This window comes from Nyctereutes procyonoides, unplaced genomic scaffold (genome assembly GCF_905146905.1).
Source record: "Nyctereutes procyonoides isolate TBG_1078 unplaced genomic scaffold, NYPRO_anot_genome, whole genome shotgun sequence".
Classification (NCBI taxonomy): domain Eukaryota; kingdom Metazoa; phylum Chordata; class Mammalia; order Carnivora; family Canidae; genus Nyctereutes; species Nyctereutes procyonoides.
This window is the reverse complement of record NW_026575125.1, coordinates 54,993,507-55,012,102: the sequence shown is the minus strand read 5'-3', so window position 1 is coordinate 55,012,102 and position 18,596 is coordinate 54,993,507. Positions and strand designations below refer to the sequence as shown.

Genomic DNA, 18,596 nt, shown 5'->3' with positions numbered 1-18,596 from the left:
TTAACACCCCACTTACATCAATGGACAGATAATCTAAACAGAAAATCAACAAGGAAACAGTGGCTTTGAATGACACACTGGAACAGATGGATTTAACAGACACATTCAGAACATTCCATCCTAAAACAGCAGAATACACACTCTTTTCAAGTATATGTGGAATAGATCACAAAACAAGCCTTAACAAATTCAAAAAGATCAGTCATGCCATGCATCTTTTCTGATCACAACTCTGTGAATCTTGAAGTCAACCACAAGAAAAAATCTGGAAAGACCACAAATACATGGAGGATAAATAATATCCTACAAAAAAAATGAATGGGTAAACCAGGAAATTACAGAAAAAAATTGTTTTTAATTTAAATTTTTTTTAAAAAAATACATGGAAGCAGATGAAATTGCAAACACGACAGTCCAAAACCTTTGGGATGTAGCAAAAAGAGTGAGTCTGAAAAAGGAAGTATACTGTAATACAGGCCTACCTCAAGAAGCAAGAAAAGTCTCAAACACACAATGTAAGATTACACCTAAAGGAGCTAGAAAGGAACAGCAAATAAAGCCTAGAGCCAGCAGAAGATGGGAAATAGTAAGATTAGAGCAGAAAAACAATTATAGGCACAACAACAAAAAAAACAGTAGAACAGGTCAACAAAACTAAGAGCTGGTTCTTCAAAAGAGTTAATAAAATTGATAAACCTCTATCCAGATTATCAAAAAGAAGAGAAAGGATCCAAATAGATAAAATCACAAATGAAACAGGGAGATTACAATCAACACCACGAAATATAAAAGTTATAATAGAATACTAGGAAAAATTATATGCCACCAAACTGATAAGTCTGCAGAAATAGGCAAGTTCATAGAAATGTACAAAATACCAAACTGAAACAGGAAGAAATAGAAAATTTGAACATACCAATTACCAGCAAAAAAATTGAGTTAGGGGATTCCTGGGTGGCGCAGCGGTTTGGCGCCTGCCTTTGGCCCAGGGCGCGATCCTGGAGACCCGGGATCGAATCCCACATCGGGCTCCCTGTGCATGGAGCCTGCTTCTCCCTCTGCCTGTGTCTCTGCCTCTCTCTCTCTCTGTGACTATCATAAATAAATAAAAATTTAAAAAAAGAGAAATGTTTTTTAAAAAAAATGAGTTAGTAGCAATCAACAATCTCCCCCCAAAAAAACAAAAGTCTTGGGCCAGATGGCTTTCCAGGGGAATTCTATGAGACATTTAAAGAATAGTTAATATCTGTTCTTATTAAACCGTTCCATAAAATAGAAATGGAAGGAAAATTTCCAAACTCATTCTGTAAGGCCAGCATTACCTTCATTACAAATTTGGACAAAAGACCCGACTAAAAAGCAGACTTACAGGTCAATATCCCTGATGAAAATGTATGCAAAAATACTCAATAAAATACTATCAAATCGAATTCAACAGTACATTTAAAGAATTATTCACCATGATCAAGTGGGATTAATTCCTGGGCTGAAGGGTTGGTTCAATATTCCCAAATTAATCAACATGATACACTACAGTAATAAAAGAAAGGCTAAGAGAACATATGATCCTGTCAATAGATGCAGAAAATGCATTTGACAAATTACAACATCTATTCTTGATGGAAACCCTCAACAAAGTAGGGATAGATAGAATATACCTCAACATCATAAAAAGCATATATGAAAGACACACAGCTCATCTGCAAACTGACAGCTTTTCCTCTACAGTTAGGAATAAGATGGGGTTTCCATTCTCATCAATACTATTTAATATAGTACTGGAAGTCTTAGCCTCAGCAGACAAGAAAAAGTAATAAAAGGCATCCAAATCGGCAAGAAAGAAACCAAACTTCCACTATTTGCAGATGACACGATACTCTATGTTGAAAAACTGGAAGATTCCACCAAAAATTGGCTAGATCTAATACATGAATTCAGTAATGTCACAGGATATAAATTAACATGCAGAAATATGTTGCATTTCTGTATACCAATAATGAAGTAGCAGAAAGAGAAATCAAGGAATTGATCTCATTTGCGATTACACCAAAAACTAGATACCTAAGAATAAACTTAGCCAAAGTAAAAGGTCTATACTCTGAAAACTATAGAACACTTATGAAAGAAATTGAAGAGGACACAAAGAAATGGAAAGACATTCCATGCTCATGGATTAGAAGAAAAAACACTATTAAAATGTCTATACTACCCAAAGCAATCTACACATTTAATACAATCCCTCTCAAAATACCACTAGCATTTTTCACAGAGCTGGAATGAACAATCCTACAATTTGTATGGATCCACAAAAGACCCTGAATAGCCAAATCAATACTGAAAAAGAAAAGTAAAGCTGGAAGCATCACAATTGCTGACTTCAAGCTTTATTACAAAGCTGTAGTCATGCAAGACAGTATGATACTGGCACAAAAAAAGACAAAGAGATCAATCAGGGATCCCTGGGTGGCACAGCGGTTTGGCGCCTGCCTTTGGCTCAGGGCGCGATCCTGGAGACCCGGGATGGAATCCCACGTCGGGCTCCCGGTGCATGGAGCCTGCTTCTCCCTCTGCCTGTGTCTCTGCCTCTCTCTCTCTCTCTCTCTCTCTCTCTCTCTCTCTCTGACTATCGTAAATAAATAAAAAATTAAAAAAAAAAGATAGATCAATCAAACAGAATAGAAAACACGGAAATGTACCCAGAAGTGTATGGTCAACTAATCTCGACACAGCAGGAAAGAATAACCAATGGAAAAAACTCTCTTCAACAAATGGTGTTGGGAAACTGGACAGCAACATGCAAAAGAATGAAACTGGACCACTTACTTACACCATACACAAAAATTAATTCAAATGGTTGAAAAAAGAAGTCATCAAGATCCTAAAGGAGAACCCAGTCAGCAACCTCTTTAACCTCAGCCATAGCAACTTCTTTCTAAACATATCACAAGAAGCAAGGGAAACAAAAGCAAAAATGAACTTTCAGGACTGGACAAAGAAACAATCAACAAAACCAAAAGGCAGCCTACAGAATGGGAGAAGGTATTTGCAAATGACATATCTAATAAGGGTTAGTATCCAAAATCTATAAAGAACTTACCAAAATCAATACCCAAAAAGCAATAATCCAGTTAACAGATGGGCAGAAGACATGAATAGACAATTTTCAAAAAAAGACATCCAGATGGCTAACAGACACATGAAAAGATACTCAAAATCACTCATCATCAGGGAAATATAATTCAAAGCTATGACATGAGATACCATGTCACACCTGTCAGGATGGCTAAAATTAACAACACAAGAAACAATAAATGTTGGTGAGGATGCAGAGAAAGGGGTACTCTCCTGCACTGTTCATGTGAATGCAAACTGGCGCAGCCACTCCAGTGAACAGTAGGGAGTTTCCTCAAAATTTTAAAAACAAAACTACCCTACTATCCAGCAATTGGACTACAAAAGGATACAATAATACAGATTCAAAGGGATACATGCACCCTAAAGTTTATAGCAGTGTTATCAACAATAGCCAAACTGTGGAGGGAGCCCAAATGTCCATCAACTGATGAATAGATAAAGATGTGTATACACATACACACACACACACACATATGTATATAGTAGAATATTACTCAGCCATCAAAAAGAATGAAGTCTTGCCATTTGCAACAATATGGATAGGGCTAGAGAGTATCATGCTAAGTGAACTAAGTCAGTCAGAGAAAGACAAATACCATATGATTTCACTCATATGTGGAACTTAAAAAGCAAAACAGATGCCCATATTGAGAAGAGCAAAAACACAAATAAACAAAAAGGTGAGAGGGAAACAAACCATAAGAGCCTCTTAATGATAGAGAACAAACTGAGGGTTGACAGGGGGAGGTGCGTGAGGGATGCTGTAGATGAGTGATGAATATTGAAGAGGGCACTTGTTGCGATGAGCCCTGGGTGTTGTATATAAGTGATGAGTCACTGAATTCTACTCCTGAAAACAATATTGTTATGTATGTTAAGTAACTAAAATTTAAATACAAATTAAAATAAAATAAAATGTGAAGAATTATTTATAGTAAAAGTTACGGGGCAAATTAAATGGAGATTCTACCTATGCAAGGCTCCTTACAGCCACCTACAGCATTCTGGGTGAGATCACATGCAAAGGGCAAGTGAAGGTCTTTAAAGGCCATGAGGTATTTGGCTTGTTTGTTTGTTTGTTTGTTTTTCATGAGTTATTTGTATATTAAATATCAGAAGATGAGTCCTGGTTTCCACCTCTCTAATGAAGAGTGGGCAAAAGGGGTCTCCTTCCAGTAGTTGCCACTCCATTGTAAGATGCCAAGTGTTCCCATGTAATTGTTCCTATTTCTAGGAGGTTCTGAAGTTCAGTGATGCCCCCACCATCCTTAGAAGCTTCTCAGAAAGGAAAGTAAGTGGTACTCAGTCCTGAAGTCTCACTTTCCACCCTCCACACATATAATCAGTTTACAAAGTCCAATACCATTCACATTAGCAGGAGTAGAAATTCTCCAAATCTTGGCGACCTGCCTTTACAGGCTTATTTTATGACATATAATACCCTTTTATCCCCATCATATGATTTTCACCTCATAATAGCCCAAGAAGGCTGTCAAGGGGTGAGGAGTAATCATTCCCATGTTATAGAAGATGAACATTTTGCTTCTCAGAGGGAAAGCAACTTACCCTACCTAGCTCTCACAACTTCCTAGGAGAATGGAAAGAATAAAGGATTAAGAGTCACAAGACCAAGTTCTGGAAAAAGTGCTTTAAAATCTGTAAAGTTCTATACATTTGGGATTTTAAGAAACTGTCATGCCAGGGCCATGCCTAGAACCCAAATTTCCTGTCCTCCAGATCAGAACTCTTGCTGCACTGATGACATAAAAGGAAACAGCAATAAGGACCAGGAGAAAATTATTCCTCCAAGAATAATTACAAATTACATTTAGATAGAATTTCACAACTTCCTAAGTACTGTGGTCTTTTATGGTATTTAAACCTCATGGCTACCTTCTGAGAGAAGTACAGCAGGAAATAGAAACTGAAAATTTTAACCATTCACACATATACTTATTCCCCTTTCCTGCTGTATTTTTTCTTGTTAGTACTTAGAACTATCATAATATGTACTATGTAATCATTTGCTAAGCATGTATCTTCCTTATTCCATGGGGGCAGGATTTTTGTTTGTTTTGTTCACCATTCAGTGCCTAGAACAGTGCCTGGTACATAGCAGAAGCTCAGTGAATGTTACTGAATAAATGAATGATTAAGTGTGTGTGTGTGTGTGTAGAAAGAGAGAGACAGAGACAAGGAGACACAGAGAGAACGGTCTATTTTGCATATGAGTAAACTAATATCCAGAGAAGTTAATTTTTCCCAGGAAGGACTTCTGAAGTTTCTCATTTCACCAATTCAGCCCTCACTTTACTGCCTGACTGATTCAGAGATATCTTACCTGGGCAAAGGGAACATTTACTACAAATGCCTTTCTTGGGCTAGCTCCAGGCATGGTAGCTACAGGTAAACTGGGGTTCACTCCTTCATCAGTACACTTTTCCATTCCATAAATATTCAGAGTTTCTGCTATGTACACAAAGTATACCATCCCTGGACTATATAATGGTGAGGGAGAAAGGAGAAAAAGTTATTTTAATTCTCAGCATGTGGGCTGAAAGTCCCACAGAATTGTGTCTACCTCATACAATGGCTGGAAAAATTAAATTAGATGCACATGCAAAACACTTAGAAAAGTGCCTGGCAAAAATGAATGCTGGCTTGGTAAATATTAGCTATTTTTCTCAAGCCTTATTGCATTCATGATCCTATTACTGGTGCCCTTCACCTCTGGAATGAAGGAGGCCAGGCAAATATCCATTTCTGGCAAGTGGGAAGAGTAATGCTTGAGGAGTTAGTATTAAGTTACACACCTATTTCTCGTCCTGCTGCCATTTGGAGAGAGGTGTGTGAAGAAGATATTTCATCTTTTCCAGGTTTAGTTTCCTCAACTTTATTTTTTTTTAATATTATTAATTTATTTATTCATGGGAGACAGAGAGAGAGAGAGAGAGAGAGAGAGAGAGAGAGAAGCAGAGACACAGGCAGAGGGAGAAGCAGGCCCCATGCAGGGAGCCCGATGTGGGACTCGATCCCGGGACTCCAGGACCATGCCCTGGGCCAAAGGCAGGCACCAAACTGCTAAACCACCCAGGAATCCCCTAGTTTCCTCAACTTTAAAATAAAACACTGTTGTGAGACTTATATGAATTCACATAAGTGAAGGTACTTTGAAAATGCAAAACACCAAACAAATGTGAAGGATTATTATTGTATTAAAATAATAAATGCTATCATTAATTGAGCCCTTGCTATGTGAAAGACACTGTACCAAGTGCTTTACATAGATTAAATCATCTTACCCTCACAATAGTACCAATAACCAGGTACTACTATTATTCAAGTTTCATAGATAAGGAATGATGGTTAATTTTATGTGTCAACTTGAGGGGATGAAGATGCCCAGATATTTGGTCAAATATTATTCTGAATATTTCTGCAAAGGTATTTTTTGATGAAATTAACACTTGAATCAGTGGACTTTGAATAAACAGATTATATTTCATAATGTAAGTGGGACTAATCTAATCAGTTGACGGTTTTTAATAGAGCAAAGAATTCCAGAAGGAATTCTGCCAGCAGACTGCCTTTGGACTCAGACTGCAACTCTTAGCTTTCTTTGCTGGCCTACTCTGCAGGTTTTGGACTTGTACCTCTATATTCACATGAACAAATTCCTTAAAATATCTCTCCCTCTCCCTCTCCCTCTACACAAACACACACACATGCACACACACGCAAACACACATACACCCTGTTACTACTATTTCTCTGGACACCCTGACTAAAATATAAAAAAATTGAAGACTATAATGTTTAAATCCCTTGTCCATAATTACACAGCTAGTCAGTGGCAGAGCCAGAAATCTAAGGATCATCTTCTTTTTTTCTTTCCTGTCCTACACCTCTTTCAATCAATCCAGCAGCAATTACCATTGATTCTATCTCCAAAACTGATGTTGTCTTCCCTCTTCTCCCCAATCTCACTGACTTCATTTCTGCAGCAGTCTCTTAATTGAGCTTGACATCTTCACTTTTGTCCTCCTCAATTCACTGTCTATAAGAGTTTGTAAAAGTCAACTTCTCAGATTAATAAATCAACGACATCTTTCCACTGCTTCAAATGCTTCCTATCGTACTTAGAATAAATAGCCCTTGCCAGTGTCCAACACTGTCACCTACACTGTGAGCATATTAATTTATTTAATCCTCATAATAATACTATGAGTAGTACCATTATTATCCCCATTTTTAAGAGGGCATAACTAAGGCACAGAAAGTTTAGGTAACATGCTCATGGTCACAAAACTAAGAAATAGCAGAGTCAGAATTTGAACCTGGGCAGTCTAGTTCCAGAGTGTGTGCTATTAACCATGCAACCATGGATAGCTGCCTTTGAGGATAGCTAATGCACACTCTCCCACGGCCTACAAACTCCTTAGGCCTACAGGGTCCTATGTGAGCTGGTCCCTGCCTAACTCTATAGCTTCCTATCATGCCACTTGCCCCTCTCTTCCTGTGCTACAGTCACACTGGCCTTCTTTCTATCCCTCAAGCATAGACTATTTCAACCTCAAGGACTTTGCACATGCTATTCCTGCTGCCTCTCCCAAACTCCCGACAAACCTCATTGTCTCCTTCTTTATTCTTTATTGTAATCCGAAGTTGTTAGGATCTTTCCTCAAATCTCTACATGTTGACTCAACATAATGTCACTTCCCTAGGTATGCTAGGCAGGCTCTTTGGCAAAATATTTCCTCATGACAATCAGGCTTCTTAAACCTAGCTGAATGCATTTATTTCCCCCCACCCCTGCCTGGTTTCCATTACCAAACAGCTTAATCATTTGCAGAACTAGTCATGTTCTAACACACACATAGACACACCAAAAATAGTACCAAAAATAGCATGACGAGCAATGAGCTCCTAAGAAGTTCCTCTCATCATGTCATGTGTTTGGGGCCTTTCTCAGTTTCTCCTCAAGCAGACAATTCAGGAAGCCTAAGGCTTGGGTGGGGGGATATGTTCCTTGTGAATGAAATTCTTACTGCATCTCACAGCACTCAGCAAAAATTTAGGTCTGGTCTTCTGAGGTCTGAATTCAGGTCAAAAGAAAAGATCATATTCTGCCCACCCAACTATGGATCCCTCTGTCCCATCAGAAATACTAATTAATCCCTATATGGGTAGAGAATAGCAGAGTTCACACAGCCCTTTTCTGTCTACTCATTCATCTGATTTTCACAGTAGCCTCAGAAGATAAGTGAAGCTATCTGATGATTAATTTTATGTATCAACTTGGGCCACAGGATACCCAGATATTTGGTCAAACATTATTCTGGGTGTTTCTGAATGAGATTAACAGTTAAATTCATAGACTGAATAAAGCAGAGTGTCCTCTCCAAAGATGCTTCCCATCCAATCAATTGAAGACCTGAATAAAGCAAAAAGGCTAAGTAAGAGGGAACTTCTCCTGCCTGACAGCTTGGGCTAGGACATATTGTGTGTGTGTGTGGTGGTGGGATGGGGGGTGGTGTTTGTGTGTTGGTGTGTTGCCTCTAGCTATCAAATGCAACCTCTTCCCTCCTCTTATCCTATCTGTACTACAAAAGGAACCCTCTACCACTCAATCTTATGTCATTGCCCTTTCTAACAGGGAAAAGCTTTTGAGCCTGGTATTCAAGGATTCAAGGGCTTTTTTGATGTGGCCCCAGTTCACCTTGCCATAATTACTGGATCCAGCCACACCAGAGCACCCATATTGTATTTCCAGAACATACTTACCCTTTCATGCTTCAATTCTTTATCTAATGTTGCTCCCTTTGCTGGGAATACTTTTTGGTTCATCTACCATGCCTGTTCTCCACACCAAGCCGACTCTATTATCTGAAAGGCTTAACAGTACAGCTTAAATACTATCTATTCTAGGAAGCCCTGTCCACACCTTGTCTTGACTATCCCATGCCTCAGCCTGCGATAGTGCCCGGAAAAAGTAGCGGCATGATAAACATCCATTTTCTTAAATGGCCTGCTAAAATCCGTTGCAGCATTGTTTATCATGGCAAATGACTGGAAACAAACTAATTGGCCATCAGTAAAAGACACAATAGAATCCTATGTAGCCATACAAAAAAAAAGGCATGTCTGCATTCACTGATATGGAATAATCTCCAAGAATATTATTAGTTTAAAAAAGGTAAGCACAGAACTGCTGAATATACTAACTATATGAAGAAAAGAAAGTGTGTGTGTGTGTGAGTGTGTGTGTGTGTTTATGTACATAAGTAAATGCTTGTAGAGGCATAGGATATATCTATACAAATACCTAAGAAATTTATGACAGTAGCTGTCTCTAGGCTGGGCAACTGAAGACCAGGGGCAGGAAAAAAACTTATAAAGACATAATTTTTACCTCAATCCTTTCCCGTTCTTTGAATTTTGCACCACGTGCATTTATTACCAATTCAGGATAAATAAATTTTGTCATGCATCTATTACATGGGGAAGGAGTTGTCATTAAGTATTGACATAAATTTCTTTTTCAGATTAGCTAGAAAGGACCCTGAGGAATGGAATACAATTAGGTGGCAATCACAAACAAATGAAGCTGTGGTTCTAAGCCAATTGGGATGGGCTCTGGCTCTGAAGAGAATATAAAAATAAAAACAATAAATATTTATATAGCTTTTACTCTGCTCCAAGCATTTTTCAAAGTATCTTACATGCATTCACTCATTTAATCCTCACAACAACATTTTCAAATGGAGATGTACTATTATCTTCTCAACTTTAAAAATGAAGACCCTGAGGGGTTAAGCAGGCTGTCCAAGACAATGCAGACAATAAGTGGCCAGAGCAATTATTTGAATGCAGGGAATCTGGTTCCAGGGTGGGTGCTCCTAAACATTATACAATGTTTCTAATACCAAGACTGAATGATGAAAGCTAGAGAACTCTGCCTGCTATATTACCCACACCTAGCAGTTTATAAATAACCAATAAATACATTGGATAAATGTATAAATGGATGGATGGACCAAATAAATGGATATGTGCATTAGTAAGTATATCAGTGAGTGGATGAAGGATGGATAGAGGGATGGGGTGAATGGGTTGTAGCTGGCTTTTTTTTTTTAAGAATAAGGCTTTTTAAATCAGATCTTAATTTGAAATCTGATGCTGCCCTTTCTTTAACTCTGAGCAAGGTACTTAAATTCTCTATCCCTGTTTCTAAGATGAACTAAGCAATGAACTCCCAGAGGGTAGAGACATTTTTCTGTTTCATTCCTTGCTGTATCCCCAATGACTTGAGTAGAAGAGTACCTGTCACATGGTAGGTGCTCAGCAAATATTTGTTACATGAACTTATAAACTAACAAATGTTGACATTAAAAAGCATTTTGTAGGGGCTAATGAAAGGATTGATTGAGATTATATTTAGTATAACTGGCATATAACAGGTAAATTTCCCTTCCTTTGCCCCCTAGTAATGAAGGTTGCAGAAGGCATACTTAACTGCGAATTGAGATATGTGGATCCATTTCCCACTACTGAGTAGCTGTGTGGTCTTGTGTCAAGCACCCTCCCTCTCTGACATTCAGTTTTCTCAATCTATAAAATGAATAGTATTCACATTTTTTGTAGCAGGAAGGGGGAAATGCAGAGCAAGCAAAACTTTTTTCCAAAACCTTAAGCAACAATCCAACATATGATGCAGAAATGCAGGTACTCTTCATAGATCAAAAGGAGGAGACCCAAATTTCTGGCTGCCCCTGCCCATCTCCTTTCCTTGAGGCACTGCCATGGTAATTCTAGGGCATTCAGGTAGGGGTCTGCAAACCTTTTCTGTAAAGGGTCAAATAGTGAATATTGCAGGCTTTTCAGGCTATATGGTCTCTGTCACAACTGCTCAACTCTGTCTTTGTATCATAAAGGCAGAATGGGCATGGCTATGTTCCAATAAAACTTAATTTATGGACACTGAGATTTGAATTTCATATAAATTTTCATATAATTTCATATATGTGTCACAAGATATTACTCTTTTTTGTCCAATCTTTTTCCAGCCTATATATTTTAATATAAAAAAATATATTTTATATTAAAAATATAAAAACCATTCTTAGCCTGTAGGCTGGATTTGACTGGCAAACCGTAGTTTGCTGACCCCTGATCTAAAGTGTTGGACTAAATTTTTATTCCCAATATCCTCAGCTTGGACATTATAGCTGAGGCAGCCCATATGCAACATGGATAAAGCCTGAAACTATACTTGCCATGAAATTCTGGAAAATAGATAACAGAGTGAACTGGGTCTGCTTTAAGTTAGAACGCCTCAAAAACGGAGAAAGCTCAAGTTTTGTTCTCATTTCTCATTTACCCAGGCTGAACTACATTTTGAACTACTTAGTAGTTCATCTACTGTCACAACTTTAACTGTCACTAATGCCTCCCAGTCCTCTGAGCTCAATACGTAGATCACCAACTGTCTATTGGATATGCCCCATACAAGGCTGTCCAAGCATCTCACTCAACATGGCTCAGAGTGTACTTGTCATCTCCTCATTCCACCCCCTCCTTAAACGTTGGTCCTCATTTTGCATTCCCCATTTCTGTGGGAGATCTCACCATTCATTTGGTCTCATAAGAAGACTCTGTCACTGGGAGGAAGCAAAGGAAGACTAGGGTATGTCACATCTTGATTGATCTTCCACCAGACTGATAGCAATATTTTTACTCTGGCCACATCCATCAAGCTATGGGCCACAGTCCAAAGCCAAATTCAAGTCCTAAGATTTTGCATTTTTTACACTGGCATACATAGATGTGAGTTAACTGAGACAATGACTGCAGGTTGTCTCCCCACAGCCCATTCTCTCTTTCTTCCTTGGTATCAGAAACCTTGCTCCGATTGTTGGCTATACACATTGTCACCCGTTTACATGACTACTTTCCCAAGTTTCCCTTGCAACTCAATTCTGACCAATGAGACATAAGTAGAAATATTAAATAAGACCTTTAAGAAGATTTATTTAAAAAGGATGGTCAAATCCTTTTCCTCTTCTTTTAACCTTCCTGTTTCTTAGAATGTGGATGTTAACAGATGTTCTGGAACTTCCATACCAATCTTGGACCAATCTTGGATTAAGCAACCTCAACAATTAAAGCCAAATGCTGGGATGGTAGAGCAGAGAAGTTCATAAACGCTTCATGAAGCTGCCATACTGGCCCTAATATGCCTATCTCCTGACTTCCTTTATGTGGAATAACACCTGTATGCTTTAAGCCTGTGTAGATATATCTCTGATTCATAGCAGAATCAAGTCAACTATATATAAAGTTCGACTTGCCAACATATAGTATAGCACCCAATGTTCATCCCATCAAGTACCCTCTTCAGTGCCCATCACCCAGTCACCCCATCTCCCTGCCCACCTCCCCTTCTACTACCCCTTGTTCGTTTCCCAGAGTTAGGAGTCTCTCATGTTTTGTCACTCTCTCTGATTTTTTCCCACTCATTTTCCCTCCTTTCCCCTATAATCCCTTTCACTATTTCTTATATTCCCTGTATGAGTGAAACCATATAATGATTATCCTCTCTGATTTCAAGTCAACTATTAAACTTACAAATTGACCATTTTATTTTGCCTATGCAGAGATTTCCACCAAATCCAACAATGTGGCTTTTATAAAGGTCACATGAAATTTGGCATGAAATTTATCCCATGATTTCATATTCTTCTTCAAAGCAGTGGCATACCAAGGGTGTGACAATAGAAGTAAACAACCCTTAGTGCAGGCAGTGAAGGAGTGTGCTATCTATAGAGATTTTTTATAGATGAAAAGTCAAAGTATTTTCTTATCACCATGAACCAGCAATTTTAAACAATGTCAGTAATAAAATATTCCTCCCTGAATAAAACCTTTTACTGGTCAAAGTTCTAAGCAATTGTTATTACTATTGAGGTTTAAATCAGCATCTTGTATTACGTATCCTTTAATAACACTGTATTTACATGGATGTGGATTTAGTTGCCCCACACACACACACACACAGACTTTACAGGTGTTTCTTCAGTTCATTTCACTTGCAAAGCTTTAAAATCATTTAAGGTAGCTTTGGGTGCGTTTCATGGCTTCAATCCCTCTGGTAATATATGTTCCATCATTTAAATTGTAGGCTCAAAGTAAACAATGATAGCACAGATATTGTAAAGTCAAAGAAACGGAATGTAAGTGTCTTCAATTCTGCCATTCTATTTGACCAACTACAATTTTTATTTATGCTTAAAATTTAAAACAGCAAAAACAATACAAACTGCAATGTGTACTATTTTTGTTCAGTAAGTGCACATTTACAGTTAAATGTGAGATGTTACTGAATTTAAATATCTTTTAAATTTAAGTTCATTCCTCTTTTTCATTACTAATTATTTTAAAATTAAAAACAAAACAAAAGGGATCTCTGGGTGGCGCAGCGGTTTGGCGCCTGCCTTTGGCCCAGGGCGCGATCCTGGAGACCCGGGATCGAATCCCGCGTCAGGCTTCCGGTGCATGGAGCCTGCTTCTCCCTCTGCCTGTGTCTCTGCCTCTCTCTCTCTGTATGACTATCATAAATAAAATAATAATAATAATAAATAGTACAGATTACTATTAAAAATAATTTTGTCAAATAGCTGAGAGTATAAAAAATTAGTTATTTCAGCTCTCACATAAATGCTAAGTATACTAGATCTCTAAAGTAGTAATAATCTAATTAATCTTATTGTCCAGAATTCTAGAAAGCAAGGAACTGGCTCACTGGTAATTCACATAGAACCAATCCTCAATTAGCCCCATCAGAGGTCAGGAGCCCAAAGCAGATCATTTGATCATTGACTTAGATGTGAAATGTCCTTGCCTACATATACCCATTCTTTGTTCATTCTACCCCCACACTCAACCATATGAGAAACAGATGGGTGATCAGAAAGGAGAAAGACACAAACTATCTGCAAATGATGCTAGGTATAGCCCTTTTACCCTTGTCCAAACTACCATCACCTCTAACCTGGACTCTTGTAAGAGCCTCCTTACACCTTTTTCCTTTGCCCCACTATATTCTGTTTAATTTTAAATCAGATTATGTCCCTTACATGTTCAAACCTTCCAAAATCTCCCAATCTCAATCAGATTAAATGCCCCAGGGAAACTGGCTTCCTTGTTCCTTAAACAAATCAGTTTTGCTCCTTCAATCTCTCTCTCTCTCTCTCTCCCCCCCCCACCTCGGCTGTTTCTTATGCCTAGAACCCTCCTAAATATCTGCACAGAGCTTGTTTCTTCATTTCCTACACATCTCTGTGCCAATGTCTCTTAATCAGAGAGGCTCTGAGTCATCTGTCTAATATATCATCCCACCCCCTATTTCTCTCTCTTCTCTTGCCAGGTTTTCTTTTTCTTTTTAGTGCTTAGCACCACCTGCCATATTGTATATTAATTTGTGTCATTGTATAGTGAGCTCCTAGCCCCCAGAATATAAGATCCATGAGAATGGGGGATTTGTTTTTGTTCACTGCTGTCTCCCCAGCACTTAAATCAGTGCACTCATAGTAGATACTCTATTTTTTAATGAATTAACAACTTCAATAGCACCTATGAAATAAGCTATTTTATACCCATTTTATAGACGAGGATTTAAAAAGTTTGACAATTGGCAAGTGTTTCAGAGCTGAGAAGTATAAAAGCCAGGCTTGTGACTCTGAGACCAGCGTTCAACCTCAGACTTGTGACTCTGAGACCAGAGTTCTCTCCACTCTAGGCTTAACCTAGCACAAATTACATTGTAAACAGAAGTTATGAATAAGGGGAGCCTGGGTGGCTCAGTTAAGCCTTTGCCTTTGGCTCAGATCACAGTCCCAGCATCCAGGGGTCCTGGGACAGAGTTCAGCAGGGAGTCTTCTCCCTTCCCCTGCTCTTGCACTCTCATGCTCTCTCTCTCTCTCTCCCCTTCTCAAATAAATAAAACCTTTTTTAAAAAAAGAAGTTATGAATAAATATACTACAATTTACCATCAAAAGTGAACTCACAATTTTTTTGACACTCTCTACTGAGATAAATCTTATTCTGTAAAATCCCTACTGGTGTTTTTTATGTTCAAAGACCTTCATTTGCAAGTGACACTTGCAATCAGTTAAAACAATCAAATGTTCTAAAAAGGAATCCCACTATTATAAAAAGCCTAATATAAATTACAGGCCCTTTGCAAATGAAAGAGTAAAGACCTTTAGAATGGCCTCATTAAAAAATGGTGGCTAAATAAATATTCTCTATTTTTTTTCGTAATGAGCCACTAGTTACATTTTATCCAACATTTACTTCTAGGAATCTGAGAATCTCAGACCTCCAATGAATTTTGGTGATCATTAATAGCCCCATTTAACAGGTGAGAAAACTAAGTCTCCAAACATTCCTATCAGAACAGTAGCAGGGCCAAGACTAGAGGTTTCTTGCCTCCAGATGAGAATAAAGTTTCTTAAATTCTGGCAAATTTTTAAATAAATGCTTTTATCACCACTTAAATCCCCTAAAAATATTATAAGAATTCCCTATCAATCAATCTTTAATTTCATAGTCTCTACAAGGTTTCTGTTACTCTCTCTTTTCTCTCACACACAATTGGCAAAATTTCAGATTTCTCTATTAATTTAATCTGTGGCTTTAATCTTCTCTATTAATTTAATGGGTGGCTCTGGACCCCTATACTAAAATATATATAGAAGAGGTGGGAGGTCTCACCCATACTCATCTTCCAGAAATACCAGGACTGTCATATTTTGTTTTGTTTTTCAGGCAAATTTCATGGCATTAGTTCATCCTGAAAGAAATTCTTTCCCAAGATCATGACTGTTTGTTTCTTTCTGCCTCTCAGCACCATTTGAACTGATGATTCTGTGAAGCAGTGGGGAGGGACAATGATGAAGAGATAGAAGACTCCTGTGCTAGACTCAGCTTTGCCTTCATGGAGCTGTGTGGCCCTGGGCAAGTCTCTCCCATTCTCTGGGTTGCAGGTTTCCTGGATGGATGACAAGGACTTGAAGGTCTTTTCCTGATGTAACCTTTTCTGGTTCTACAAACATCTGAAACAGTTTCGATGGGACCGCAGGGAAGTAGAGGTCTGAGAAAGTCTCTCAAAGCTCTGGCATATAGGAATATAAACTGGATGCCTTTAAGAATCAGTGAAACAGAATTCTAAGGAAACCTGGAGGAAAGGAGGAGGACAGCTCCTCTGAATACAGTCCTAATCCATACCAAATTCCTCTTCCCTTCCAGAACAGGAGCAAAAAAGATTTAAACATCAGTTTTTACCCAACTGCTTCAGGCTACTTTCCTTGAGCTGTGGGTTGTGACTGGGAGTGCAGAAGTGTGGGCTAGGGTTGCCATCAGCGCCTGCTGACCCAACACAACTGCCCTCCAAGACCCTCTTGCCTCCTACAACCCCCACTCCCCCACCCTGACCCCAGTCCCTGACTAGACTTGAGCTACCCCTGGCTGAGTCAGAAAGGCATCAACAAGCAGCCACCACTTCCTCTCTTCAAGGGAAGTCATTCCAAGGTCTCCAGGTGGAGAAGGGAGCACCATAGCATACAATGAATTGTTGAAGGATAATACTAAACACACATACAAGCACACACTCCTTGATGGGGGGTGGGGATGAGAAAGAGCTCTCCTAACTGAATGGGGCTCAGACCCATTTCCAAGATGAGGATTTCTGAAGCTCTCTCCTTTACAAAATCCCAAGTGTGTACAGGATGTCTCCAGCCCAGGCAAAGAAGGGCTCCAGGGCCCCCCTATGCAGCTTCCCTGAGAGTCACTCCCTGGCCCTCAAGCCCTGAGACTGGCCAGGGTGAAGGGGTGCATGCAGCCTATTTAGGGGACCATGAAGCTCTCCCAATACTGTCTTCTCCACAATCCCAGGCTTTTTGACTACTCTCTCCCTCCCAAATCCATACCAGCTCACCGGCGCTTTCGAGCCTCACTATTCCCAGAGAGACCCTCTACCAGCCTTCCTTGCCTCATTGACCTTCCAGGTGACCCCCACTCTCACCCTACCCCAATGGGGGAAGGTAGGTAGGAATGCGGAGGGGGATGGGAGGGGTCTTTCTTCAGCAGGCGAGTGAGCAAGGACTCCTAAAATGGCCACAGGAAGCTCGCTACTGTCTCAAGGGCAGTGCCGGAGAGGTCGGTGAGCAGAAGCCAGGGGGCTCATTGCAGAGCCTCTGGTGAAGGAGCTGGGATGGGGCTAGGGGACTGAGGCTCAGGCAGGGTAAACTGGGGTTATATGCACTCACCATTCCTGATCCGCCCCTTATCCACTGCATGGTGCCCGAGAAGTCCGTCTTCTCTGAGGCCTGGGTGGCTGGCGCGGGTTGTCTCAGGCAGGCTGGGCTGGCAGGGCTGGATCAAGCGAAAGCCCTAGCGCCCCCTCCGCCTCCCCTCCTCCACAGCCCTAAAGCCCAATCCCCTCCGCCCCGGACCTCCCCTTCAGTCAGGTTGTTCCATCCCAGCTGGCAGGCTCTGCCTCTCCGCCCTGCAGCTCCAGGGGTGCTTGGCTGGGAGAAGCGTAGGAGGAGGGTCCCAACCGACTGCCTTTGTCCCCAGCCAAGGCTTCAGAACTGGGAGGTGGGGTGCAGGGAGAGGATGGGGGTAAATGACCTTCACCCGGGAGAAGGCGGAGGCCACCTCTTCCTGCCTGAACCCCCTCCCCGTGCTGTAGTTAGATGCTGTTTATTGTGGGGCTCCCCAGTTGTGTCAATTGTGTCGAGTCAGCGAAAAGTCCCCTCCAAAGTTGCCAGAGGTGTTGGGCCAACCTCCGAAATAATAAGATCCTGCCCCAGTGGAGCCACGCCGATACTCTCCTCCCTCCCTTCCCCCAGCCCTCCCTCTGCATACTCCCCTCCGATCTTCTCTTCTATTGTGTACTCTTGGGGCTTTCATCCTCTTTACTTTCGCTTCTCAGAACAACTCTGTGAACATAGGCATTAGTATCTTCATTTTACAGATAAATAAATGGAGGTTTAGAAGATGGAAGGGACCTATCTAAGGTCACATAAAAAGATAAAGCCTTGACTTTACCCTTTGCAGCTTTCCAAGCCTCTTTTTGCTAACGCAAGTGCGCGCGCGCCCCCCGCGCACGCGCGCGAGCACGCACATATACACCATTCCAGGATTCTCCTTCACATCCTCAGGAATATGAAAGGTAGCTTGTTGATGGATGAATTTTCCATTTGCTTGTTTTTCTGAGAATGAGTCAAAAGAACATCAGCAAAACAGGCAAACGGAGAAACCACCCGCCTCTTCATGATGTCCCTAAATCTGGGCAGTGCAATCCAGGCTGGCACCCTTACAGCTGCTGAATGTTGACATTGCTGGTCACATTCAAACCCATATAGTCCTTACAATTACCCTGTAAGAAGAACATGAC

At 40.1% G+C, this 18,596-nt stretch overlaps 1 protein-coding gene across 3 annotated transcripts in view; it reads right to left on the bottom strand.

Moving 5' to 3' along the window:
* The window catches only part of ARHGEF9 (Cdc42 guanine nucleotide exchange factor 9), a 208,458-nt gene extending 190,859 nt beyond the window's left edge, over positions 1-17,599 (bottom strand). The window contains exon 1 of one of the 3 annotated variants that reach the window (XM_055338832.1): positions 17,464-17,599. In XM_055338832.1, coding sequence (XP_055194807.1) covers positions 17,464-17,493 — 30 coding nt within the window. In that variant the 5' untranslated portion in view covers positions 17,494-17,599. The remainder of the gene's footprint in view (positions 1-17,463) is intronic. The other 2 variants (XM_055338827.1, XM_055338831.1) reach the window with 2 other exon arrangements.
* Between the last annotated feature and the right edge of the window lie 997 nt (positions 17,600-18,596).